General features: G+C 40.7%; 1 protein-coding gene across 1 annotated transcript in view; it reads right to left on the reverse strand.

Annotated features, from left to right (window-relative positions):
- The window catches only part of Xpr1 (xenotropic and polytropic retrovirus receptor 1), a 161,518-nt gene that overhangs the window by 79,929 nt on the left and 68,484 nt on the right, over positions 1–13,105 (reverse strand). Inside the window, exon 3 of the mRNA XM_052737242.1 lies at positions 2,713–2,814. Coding sequence (XP_052593202.1) covers positions 2,713–2,814 — 102 coding nt within the window. The remainder of the gene's footprint in view (positions 1–2,712; positions 2,815–13,105) is intronic.

Genomic DNA, 13,105 nt, shown 5'->3' on the forward strand with positions numbered 1-13,105 from the left:
GTCCTGGTACTGATAGTCATGCCCCAGTGATCACGCATACTCTGGCAGGGCAGTCATGCCAAGTCATTTCCGAACTGTACGCTATGTGGTCATGTAACATGCGCAGCGTGACCATGGCATCTATGAGCATGCATGGAGTAGCTGTGTGGACTTGAGCGCACATGTGCAGATTAGCCCTTAAAAGGTGGGTCCCTGTACCCTGCCCTCTCTTTTTATGTGTTTTCCACAGGCCTGAGCACATCTTTTGTTCATTTTTCTTTTTGATAAAACTCTTGTTAGTGGGTTTGCTGTGTTTGTGTCTTTTCCTCACCGCAAAAACCAACAGGTACCAGGCGACTGTATCTCACTCGGGCTCCTAGCCCATCGCCCCTGCTTTTTTGGATGATGGTCCACTAAGCAGCTTGTGCCTCGTCGGTGCTTACTGAATCTCTGGGAAGCTAGAGATTCCAGCCCTTGGATCTTCTCTACCTCAATCATGGAAAATGTACTACCTTCATATCTAGCACCTGATTTAAGTAAGGGCTTAACTTACCTGCCTTTGCAGTCAGACTTGGTCCCATACTCCTTAGACACCAATCAAAACGTCTGCTTACCAGCACACCATATCCCGGTATTTTATAGGACCTTTGTAACTTCTGCCAGTGATCCAACAGATGGAAGGGGGTACCCTACTTTCAAGCTTTCTCTTATTAAGTCCCTACTCCAACATAGCTCTTCACTCTTTCACTCTTTTGCTCTCCCCCTCCCTCACACCTACAATAAATCTGCTTTCTGATCCGCTCTCTTCCACCTGCAATAAATCTGCTTTCTCATTCACCAACAGCTTTGCCTTCCATTCAATACCAACAATTGGGTCTCTGGTGGGACCACCCGACTCTGACCATTCCCCTAGATATGAGGCTTCATTTCCCGAGCATAGTCCTCTCCTCGCCTTCTGGCTTTTCTCAAAGTCCTGGTACCAGGCGATTCTGTCTCTCTTGGGCTCTTAGCCCTTGGCTCTTAATGGATGACAGTCCATTAAGCAGCTTGTGCCTTCTTGTCTGTCCTTGCTGAATCTCTAGGACGCTAGAGATTCTAGCCCTTGGATCTTCTCTCAGCCTCATCCTTGGGACCTGTGTGTCATACACCTTTTGGAGACCCACTGACCATTTTTTGGACCAGGCAGTTGGGGAACCGATAAAGAATTCTCCACTTTCTTCCCTTTTATTTGCTCTAAGACAATTATGCCTATCTGCTCTTTCTCTCCAAATGTTCTGTTTGCTGCAACGTGCGAATCAGAGATGGAGAATCCAGCTTTGTCTTGCACGGCTCACACTGGTTCTCCTTTTCTATTTACTCAACTCCTGTTTAATTCTGTGTGCATGTGCATGTAACTATTAACAGCAACCACGTGGCTCTCCTCCATCTTGGCTGGTGACCTCATCATGATTTCTTGTGGAGCTCCAGGAAGTTGACTTGGATCCATCTGAACAGCATCTTGCCAGGTACAAGAGGTGCTGGATGGTTCCACAGAGCCTGGACAGCGAAGTGAAACAGCCAGCTCCCCCAGGATGTGGCCAGTACCCTAGTTTTCTCAGGTCCCCCAAAGATGATTGATGCCCCCAGGCCAGGAGGAAACAGTCTCGAGAACATGGCGCCCTCATCCCCGCCTCACCTGCTACCCCGTTCTAACTCCTCACCTTTTTATAATAAACAAAAGGGAGGAATATTAGCATTTAGGCATCTGTACTGGCCTGCCCTTAGGGTCCTGACAGGATAGACCTCAGCTGCAGTCACTAATAGCACCCCCTGTGTGCATTCACTATGTTTTCTTATAAAAAGAGGGCCTTGTACACCTCCCATCTCTCTCTCTTTCTCTTTCCCTTCCTGGTCTCCAGAGACCAGTCCCCTTCTCTCCCCTCAATAAACCATCCACATAAGCCCTGTTGTATGGTGCGACTCCTTCCTGCCGTTTTTTAAAATACAACACTCAGACTAACCCATACTAGTGGTTTTGTTTGTTTGTTTGCTTGCTTGCTTTTAATGATTATGCCAGTATTAAGATTATGGTATTTCCAAAGCCTTTGCCAAGAGAAGAGGGAAATCCATTATTGATCATTACATCCAGTAGGTGATTCCAAGCATCAATGGGGCAAATTCAGCAATGTATGAGGGAATACACATAAGGTTTATTCAGAGTCTGGATGAATCTCTCTGAATCTCAATCACTGTTGTGATTCTGTATTCACAAAACCATCTAATTATCAACTAGGCTCCACAGGATTTGTGGTGCCTAAGGCAATGCTCTAGGCAATCCATTACAAGGACATTACTTTCCTAATCCCCATTAAGTACATTAAAACAAGCTAGACATATAAAAATAGCAGTTAGTATTTTCTTTTCAAGCTTCAATAGTATCTTGCAGATGACACTCGTGAGACCAGTGCTTTAGAGAGATGCAGAAGAGTGAGTGTTTAAGCCAATGAAAGGGCATAAAATTAGCCTAAGTGATAATCTGGAAGTGGGGATTAAAACCTATAAAAAAGATAAATCAAATGTATAACTGAAGGTCTTAGAACTGTAAGGGAACCTAGGCAATGGCCACATAAAGTGTAGACACTACAGTAGCAGATATGTTCTTCATCCAGATAAACAATGGCATTTCTGCAGCATAAACAAGAAAGAAATCTGAAGGACATTGCACAATGTCTTTTTTTCTTTGTGACTACTCACCTGAATAAAATGTGTTGATTTTGGCAAGCTCCTTTTCACAGGTTTGGAAAAACTTTTCTTCAAACTTGGCAAAATATCTCTTAACTGTATCCTCATCTGTAACTGAAAAAGCAAGGAAAAAACATTCAAATTTACGGCAGAAGGCCAAGTGGGGAAAGAAGGTAAAAATAGGACTACTTTCTTAGTCTTCAAAAAGCAAGCAGACGTCTGTATTTAAGTGCCTGGCAGTTGGAAGAAGCTAATCCAAACACACTACTAGTATAGTAGACATTATCATGCTGGAAAAAAGAAATGCTCGAAGACTTCAGAAAGGGGAGAGACTTCTGTAGACAGTTAATCAAAGAAGATTTAAGGTGCTGAGCAGAATTCACTTAGTAAAAAGGGAAATTAAATATCTCAGAGAAGAAAAAAATACAACAGTGAAGGGATAAAAGACGGAAAACATGCAGCATGTTTCTAGAAAAATAGGTTAGATTTTGTTTTATGTTATGTTAGTATTTACTTACTTTCATTTTAGCTGTACAGACAGAGAAGGTGGTATGGACCAATGGGTGTAAATTAGATGGTCCACAGTGTCAGAAGCTTGGTAGGTTACATATTGACTCAAACAGACACCTGTCCAAGTAGATGAATAGCAACTGACACCTTCAGGACAGAGTGGGATGACTTCTGAAAATGCCATTTGGTCACTTGTGTGTGTTAGTATGACTTGTCAGATCTTTCTGTTTTCTAGCAGGTATCAGAAATCTAGGGATTTTTAAAACACTGTGTGGACCAATGATATGTCTTTCTGTAGGCTAGATCTACTTTGTGAGTTTTGTGCTAGACCTACCAACCATTAAATATACTAGAAATGCAGAATAAAAGTAGCTTCAGAGGCTCCAAGAACGTTTTTGTTTCCATGTGAGATTTGACTAGACTTCCCAGACCTTAACCAAAACATAGAAACATTCTATTTCTGGATCTAGGGTAACTTATCTTGAGATGTATAGAAAAAGAATAGGCTCCTTTCCATCCCCTAGATCCTCGACTTTTAGTGCAGTCCCAGAAACCCTTAAATAGTCCACCTGTGTAAGAATAAATGAAGTGGTATTTCCCTAAGAAATATGATACACACACACAAATTCATGGCCCTAGAAATATTTTAAAGAGAGACAAAAGGCTTAAAATAGGTTGTCAACTCTGACCAGTGAGCTAGCTCAGTGGGTGGAGGTGCTGGCCATCAAGCCTGATAATTCTTGCAGTACAATGGACAGAGAACAAACTCTTTCAAGTTGCCTACATGATAGCAAGTGTGTCCCCATAAATACATAAGTATAATAAAAGAACTTTTAAAAAAGATTATCAAATATATTCATTTAATTGGAACAACATAATTGTAAAACAAATTAATACTGTCTATTCTTTATTTGTAAAAATGTATTTCTATATATCCACTACTCTACTTCATATGCTTTAAGTCTAAGCATACAATGCAGAACGTTGTATTGATTCTTCAGAAATACTTTGTTTCTTGTGCAGAAGTAGCAATTAAGGTATAACAAAGGCTACAGCTACTCAAGGCCACTAAGAATTATTTTTTTCAAAGCATAAAGCAGGCCCCAGCGCTTTAAGGAAGCTGACCTTGAGTTAAGGAAACTCCATGGTAACAGAAGCTATGCTTAGAATAGCATCTAGCTCCAGCTAATTGAAACTAAGAGCAATGGAGATCTTCTCTGTTTCCCCTTCCCAAGGTGATCTGTATACTCCTCCTAGTGTCCTCCTTGTTTCCTAGCTTCTCTGGAGCTGTGGGTTGTAGTCTGAATATCGTTTGCTTACATCTAGTATCCACTTATAGGGGCAAGACAGGGGAGAGGATGGGGGATGAGAACAGGAGGGAACAAGATGGTCCAGCTGGGGGAGGGACGGAGTGGAAGAGCAATGAAAGAGATATTTTTATAGAGGGAGCCATTATGGGAAAAGGGAGAAACCTGGTGCCAGGGAAGTTCCCAGGAATCCACAAGGATGACCCCAGATTAGATTCCTAGCAATAGTGGAGAGGGTGCCTGAACTGGCCTACCCTGGTAATCAGATTGGTGAATACCCTAACTATCATCACAGAACCTTCATCCAGTAACTGAGAGAAGCAGATGCAGAGATCCACAACCAAGCACCAGACTCAGCTCCGGGAGCCTAGTCGAAGAGAGGGAAGAGGGCTTATATGAGCAAGAGGGGGAGGGTGGTCAAGATCATGATAGGGAAATCTACAGAGACAACTGAACCAAGCTCATAGGAACTCATGAACTTTAAACCAATAGCTGTGGAACCTGCATGGACAGGACTAGACCCTTTGCATACAGGAGACAGTTGTGTAGTTGGATCTGTTTGAGGGGCCCCTGACAGTGGGATCAGGATCTATCCCTGGTGCATGAGCTGGCTTTCTGGATCCCATTACCTATAGTCAGACACTTTGCTCACTCTTGATGCAGGGGGGAGGGGCTTGGTCCTGCCTCAACAGAATGTACCAAGCTTTGCTGTCCCCTCATGGGAGGACTTACCTTTTTGGAGGAGGGGATGGGGGGGGGGGGGTCAGAGTGGAAGGCTGTGGTGCGGGGGAGCGGGAGGAAAGATGAGAACGGGATCTGTGGTTGGTATGTAAAATGAATTTAAAAAAATTTTAAAGAAAATAAGAGCAATAAATTATTTTTCTACATTCTTTATTTTAATTTTATTCTCTATTGTTAAGAAATAAACCCCCAAAAGCAAAAAGGGGCTTGGTTATATTTGCTTTGTTTCCCTACTAACATTAAGATAAAGTAGCAAAGTCTGGCAATTTAGTTTAAATATAGCTTCTATTCTTTTTTTTTTTTTTTAAGATTTATTTATTTATTTTGTATACAGCATGTATGACCAGAAGAGGGCACCAGATCTCATTACAGATGGTTGTGAGCCACCATGTGGTTGCTGGGAGTTGAACTCAGGACCTCTGGAAGAGCAGTCAGTGCTCTTAACCTCTGAGCCATCTCTCCAGCCCTAGCTTCTATTCTTAACTGTGAACATTCTACTTTCTTATTTCAAGGACTATTTCATCTAAAATCTGAGTGCTCTGTTATCTCTATTCACATACAGCACAAATGCCACAAGTCTTAACGGAATATAGTAAGGTTACAACAACACAGGGGAGCACTAGCTGAGGGCGGGGGAGAAACCATGAAAGAAAAGAGCAAGGGCAGCTGTGCAAAACTTAATGGACGACGGTGCTTTTACCCTCTCAGATCTCCAAGACCTGATCCATACAGGAACTACTAGAAACACACTACTGTAAAGGATTAGATAACAACACAGAGAACAGAGAATCAAAAGAGACTTGCACATAAAAGAATGGATTATACAGAGAAGTCTCTCTTAAACACTACACAAAATACAGAAACCATAAATAAATAATTAACACGTCTACAAAATGAAATATCTCACTTTAAAAGATGCCATAAGTGCAGTCCAAAGAGAAGCAACTGATCAGGAAATTTATATGTGCAGCATTTAATAAAAAATTCATTTTCAAAATTTATTTTTGGGCTGGTGAAATGGCTCAGTGAGTAAGAGCACTTGAGTTCAGATCCCCAGAACCCATGCAAAATTTATCTTAAATGTGTTTATAAGTAAATACTAAAATGATTTTTAATTTCTTAATTAAATTAGCCAATTAAAGCAATTCATAGGAAAATAACAAGTGGCAAAAAAAAAAAAGAAACTGAAAGGAGGCTCAACATCAAGATTTCAAATAAATTCAAGATCTAAAATATAAAATGAAATTTCAACACCAGATTAGAAGCAATTTTAAAATAGTGATATCATTTTGGCAATAAGGGTAAATTAACACCCTTACTCGATAGCTATGTGAATGTGCAGTCTTTCTAGGAAGACAGTTTGGCAGTAGTTACCAAAATGTTCAGTATGCTCAATCTCACACATAGGAAACATACTCTAAAGGAATCTGCCCAAAATAATGTATTTGTATGGATTTCATACATCATTATTTTTAATAATGAAAAGAAACAAATGAGTCCAGTAGTCTACAGCAGTCATTTTTTTTTTAAGTATACATGCTTTTTTTGTGGCACCTCCTAGGGGTCAGCTGTGTCAAGATAAAGCTCACTATCTTCTTCCCAGCCAGTGGCCATCAGAAACTCATTGAAGTCCCGATGAACACAAGCTTTGTACTGTCTATGAAAAGTGAATGGCCACAGAAGTAGCTGCTGATGTTCTGGGTGAAGAGTGGAAGGGCTGTGTGGTCCAAATCAGGCGGGAACAACAAACACAGTTTTCCCATGAAGTAGGGTGTCCTGACCCATGGCACAGTGCGCTTGTTGTTGAATCTGGGGCACTTTTGTACTAGACCAGGGAGAACTGAGAGGAGGAAGCACAAGAATGCTTGTGGATGCCAATCCGAATGGTTTTGGTTTTTTTCTTTCGTTGTTTTTTGAGACAGGGTTTCTCTGTGTAGCCCTGGCTGTCCTGCTTTTAAAAAAGGAGAGAAGGATATTCCTGGACTGACAGATACTACTGTGCTTTGGGGGATGGAGCCCCAAAGAGCCTACAGAACCTCAAAACTTTTCAGTTTCTCTAAAGATGATATCCTCCAATATGCTGTCTGAAAGCCCTTAAACCAAAAAGGTAAGAAGTCCAAGACCAAGACACCCAAGGTTCATCGTCTTGTTTCCCCACATGTCCTGAAACTCAAATCCAATGTATTGCTCTCAAGAAACAATGCACTACAGAAAAGAGGAGGCTGCAGAATGTGCTAAACTTTTGGCCAAGAGAATGAAGAATGCCAAAGAAAAATGCCAGGAACAGACTGCCAAGAGACTTAGGCTGTGTCTTCTCTGAGAACTTCAAATTCTGAGTCCAGTCAAAAATAAATCTTTAAACTGGGTGGTGACTTTAATCCCAGCACTCGGGAGGCAGAGGCAGGTGGATCTCTGTGAGTTCAAGGCCAGCCTGGTCTACATAATGGGTTCCAGGACAGCCAGGGCTATAAAGAGAAACCCTGTCTCAAAAACCAAAAACAAAACAAAAAAGTCTTTAAGAATAACAAATAAATGATCAGATATTCACATACACACACACATCCTGGTATGTATGAAAAAACCTCCAAGACAGACAAATGGTTATATCATTGATGAATTCATACTGAGCGACAGGTGGAGGGAACCTGGCTGGAAGAAGGAGGAGTCTGGGTGGGTATCTGAAGAGTAGATCTTGCCCTATCCCCTCTCCCATCCACACTTAGGTCTGCCATGAGGTGGAGCTGCTTTGCTCCAACGCACGCTCTGCCACGACAGTCTCATATCGGGCTCAGCAAGGATTCAGCCAACCTTGGACAGAAACCTGAAAAGCCGTGAGCCAAAACAAAGAATTATTTTCTTCTTTTAACTTCTTTCTTCCAGGTATTTACCATAGGCACAAAAACTTGACTAACACAAAGTTAATGAGACCTTAAACCAACTGGACTATTTTCATGTGTGTCCCCTACTATGGACCCTACAAGGGTCCTGAACTCATAGTCATCCTGTCTTGTGTTTCCAAGGCACACAGTTATATCCAGTCAAGACTGGTATTATTTTTCTTCTTTTTTAAAAGATTTAAAAAATTTAAAATTATGTGCATGAGAATGCAGGTGTCTGCAAAAGCCAGAAGAGGGTGTCAAATCCCAGCCACCTGGTGTGAGTGCTGGGAACTGAACTCAGGTCCTCTCCAAGAGCACTACATACTCTTAATCACTGAGCTATCTCACCAGCTCTAGGACTGATATTCTTACAAGAAGAAAAAGAGACACCAGAGAACTCTCTCCTTTCCCCATAATACAATGGAAAGGCCATGTGATGGACCATTTCTTGCAAGCAAAGAAGGGAAGCTTCACCAGAATCTAACCCCTGCAGTATTTTATCATGAGCTTTGAGCCTTTAAAATGAAGAGATAATAAATGTCTTATACCACCCAGCCTGTGACCTTGTGTAATAGCAGCGTGAGCAGACTAATGGGTCAAATATTGTGGGATATTTGTACACTGTGTGAAGATATATTGCTGTGATTGGTTTAATAAAGAGGTGAATGGCCAATAGCTAGGTAGGAGGTATAGGCGGGACTTTTGGGCAGAGAGAGAGGAAACAGGAGATGAATCTAGGCGCCACCCAAGAGATGCCAATGAGACATGGAGGGAGTTGGACATACAGAATGAAAGAAAGGTAAAAAGTAACAAAGCAAAACATAAGATTAATATAAATGGGTTAATTTAAGTTATAAGAGCTAGTGGGACAAACCTAAGCTAAGGCCAAACTTTCATAATTAATAGTAAGTCTCCGTGTCATTATTTGGGAGCTGGCTGACAGGACAGAGAAAGGCTAGCTACAGTCAAACATGTCCTAAATTCAATAATTAGCCACCAAAAGACTAAGCTTAACTCAAAGAGAGCTAGCATGAAAAAGCACACAAATCTTGGTAAGGCACACCAACATATTCTGTTGATTAGCATTAACAGGAAAAAAAACTGAAGTGTACAAAAAATTGAGAGCTGATAAAGAATGATTCAGAGACTGTTGCTGTAGAGATCCCTTTGCTCTGGGTTAAACAGTCAATTATGCTAACACAGACAGTCTAATTTTGTCGTTTCTCCAGCTGCCTTATACCTACTTCACATTTGTGGATGACAATTTCTCATTCAACCTGCCATGCTCTTTAAGAGTACCAATCAAAGCAAACAACTACCACTGCACAGAAATCACCATCAAGGGCTTTACAACCACTCTCGGGAATATTTTAATTTTATACCAGAGGCCATTTAATCTTCTAATGCAGTATCTGGGTTAGACAGATCAACACCAAACCTCTCAAAACCCAATTTAAAGTTTCTATGAATTCCATTTCATTTCTGGTGTGTCATTAAAATTTTTATGATATTCTTCTATAAAGAATACTCCTAATTTCCAGATTTGTGAGATACCTAGGCTAGGGACTATGCCTCCTTTATTTTTATAAATTCTATGTCAAACATATTATCTTATACAATATGTGCTTCATATATTATTTTTGAAATGTAAATGTTGAAATCATATTAATGAGGACAATTTATTTTTGTGATGATTTATTAAAGTTAAAAGGCAACAACTGGCCAGGCAGTAGTAGTGCACACCTTTAATCCCAGCACTTGGGAGGCAGAGGCATGCAGATCTCTGAGTTCGAGGCCAGCCTGGTCTATAGAGTGAGTTCTAGGACAGCCAGGACTACAAAGAGAAACCCTGTCTCAAAACAAACAAACAAACAAACAAACAAACAAACAAAACAAAAGGTCAACAACTGATGAGGGAGTGGCTCAATGGATAAAGCTACATAAGCCTGAGGAGTGGAGTTTGGATCCCCAGAGCCCAAGTGAAAGCTGGGTAAGTGTGGCTACTGCTTACTATCACCGCACTTGGCTGACAGAAAAAGGGGATCCCTAGGGCAAGCTGGCTACCTAGACTAGCTGGAATTGGTGAGGACAACTTGTAGAAGTTAGTTCTCTCCTTGCATCATATGGGTTCCAAGAGCCATTGGGATTGGTTGGCAGTGAGCATCTTTGTCTGCTGAGCCATCTCGCTCCCCAGCTGCTGTGATTTTTTTTTTTTTAAGGTATTACCCTCAATGATAGAAAGTCTGCCTCCTAGGGTATATCTAGAGAACCTTTTGGTAGTCATAACTGACTTAACAGGGTTCTACTAATCTAATGGCTACAGGCCAAGGATACTGCCAAAATGTCTTTCAATACAGGGCAGCAATCCTTCCCTGCCCCTGCCCCTCCCAAATAATATCCCCAAATGTTAACAGTACAGGCTGAAAATCTCTGCTTCAAAGCAAAGAAGCTTTACTAAACAAGTAAAGGGGACTCAGGGCATTGTTTCCCAACGTTAGACATAACAGTGCAATCCTGAGGAACTCTTCAGGCTCAGTACTCTGGGAACACTCCTTCTGGAGGCATTAACTTTAATGTCACCATGACTACCTACCTCTCTGCACTTTTCATTATAGTCTACACGCAATGACTTCTTAGTTTCTCCTACTTATGAGAGAGCTTAAAAAATAAAATTCAGTAAGAAACTAGATAAAAAATAGGAGTATTTGGTATTACTGATTTCATGCTTTTAAGAAAACTAGTTGGAGTTTTTAAGAGTGTGAAATTTATAAATGGGAATAACTAACTTGAAATTCTATTTTTTCCCAAATACTACATACATCCACAGATGGGAGGATAAATTATAAAAAGCATATTGCAAATAAGATTCCAAAGACAAAAATGTTACTCTGAAATCATTGGTGTAGTAGAAATGGGAAAAGACTGGGAGTCATTCATTCAACAATACTAAGTCCCTCCTACACATCAAGCAATGTGGTGGGTATAGCAAGAGTGATGCGCAGAATACATTAATTCTGCACTCAGAGACTACAGCCTACCTACGAAAAATATATCAATCAAATAATGACACAAAAGTATAAACAAAAATAGGATTTTGAAAAAGAAGCAAAGGTGAAAAACAAACAAAACCCCAGCAGTGAGACCATATCAAGTCTAAAAGGACTGGGAGAAGAAATGTGGGGGTCTCTAAAGACGCGACCTTTGAGATGAAATCTGAAGGATAAGCAGTCACTCACTAGAGAAGCAGTAATGGTCCAAGCAGCAAAAACAGCATATAACACAATGCTGAAGAAGAAAGGGATAAAGTAAGCGTGAGAGACTGGAGTGTGTGAGGAGGACAAAGGAACATGGTGACTGCTGAAGCTGGGGGCACGCAAGGCATGATGGGTTAGGGACCGGGGAAGACAGGCCTTCCTTCTGAGACAAGTCATCGCAGAGGATACTAAGCACAGGGCAATTATGAGCAGATATGCTTTCTAAATAAGGGCGGGGGGGGGGGGGGGGGGGGGGGGGGGGGGGGGGGGGGGGGGGGGGGGGGGGGGGGGAGGTCAACCAGGCACAGACAGAAAACACGAGTGACCAGGTAGCCTGGACTAGGGAGAGGACAAGAGGTAGAGAGATCCAGATGATGGGTCTGGTGGGCTGGGGCTGAGGTGCAGGGTAAGGGCGTGTTGTCAACAGACCTCTTCATCTGTTCCTTTTCTCAGTATAGCCACACTGAATAAGTCCTCTCAATGTTTCACATTAAAAGAGAACTCTAAGAGCTGCTTTCGAGGTCAAATCAATAGATTTTCATGACAGGTTTTGTTTATCATTGCCTGTATGAATTTAATGATTCTCTATATTCTCTCTTTAAATGGGAAGACATTTGAATAAGTAATCTCAAAAATTCTCTCTTATCTTCAAATTTGATGTTCCATAATTAAAATGGCTAATTTGTACAAAATGATTCTGAACTGAGCCTGGCTTCTGTGGTCCTAAACAGAAGCCTCTGATCCGAGTTTGTCTTTGAGGTTTTATCATAGAAAGTTTTAAACAAATGTGGTTTTAAAATATTCTTGGCAGAATACAGACCAAAAAGTCTTTTAATTCATATTTGTGATATGTAACAGATAGATAAATCTCATTTGTAGTAGCGCTAATACAATCTAAAGTATTAATTATGCCAACGAATATTTGCCTAATATCTGCTAAACAAAGAAATCTAAATGAAAACACTGACAAATAAATTCAAATAGGACATCATTCAAGATTAAAATGAGCCCGGATAGCCTAGTGACTTCATAAGTGTTTTGCTCTTATAACCCCTAGAAGAATTCTGAATAACTGTCTTATATATTTTTAAGTTAAGACAAAGGATTTTAACACATTTAAGTAGTTAAAACAATGTAATTTCTGATGGGCTGTGATTAAAACAACCCTTTGAGAAAAGGTATAATGGAATTCAAATGCCACAGTAATTTCATCACTACTACCAAAATTCACTATTATTCACTTTAAAATGCATAAAATAAAAAGGATTAGGGATCCAGGTCAGCAGTAGAATACTTGTCAAGCAAGCGTAAGGCCTCGGGTTCAATACTCAGGAATGCATGAAAACCTAAAGCACTTGTCAAACGGATAAAAACAAGATCTTCGCCAGGTGGTGGTGACACACACCTTTAATCCCAGTGCTCAGGAGACAGAGGCAGGTGGATCTCTGTGAGTTCGAGGCCAGCCTGGTCTACAGAGAAAGTTCCAGGACATCCAGGGCTACATAGAGAAACCCTGTCTCGAAACAAACAAACAAATCAACAAACAAAACGAAAACACAAGATCTTTAAGAGCTGATACATTCATATCACTGTTTTCTTCTTGAACTTATATTTCCATTTTATTTAGACCACAAAATTTACGTTTAAGTCATTTACTGATCACAGTGCTATATTTCCTGGGGATTAAATATTGATATGAATTAAAATTTAAATA

The sequence above is a fragment of the Peromyscus californicus genome, unplaced genomic scaffold, assembly GCF_007827085.1.
Source record: "Peromyscus californicus insignis strain IS unplaced genomic scaffold, ASM782708v3 Scaffold_14__1_contigs__length_90479793_seg_2, whole genome shotgun sequence".
Classification (NCBI taxonomy): Eukaryota; Metazoa; Chordata; class Mammalia; order Rodentia; family Cricetidae; genus Peromyscus; species Peromyscus californicus.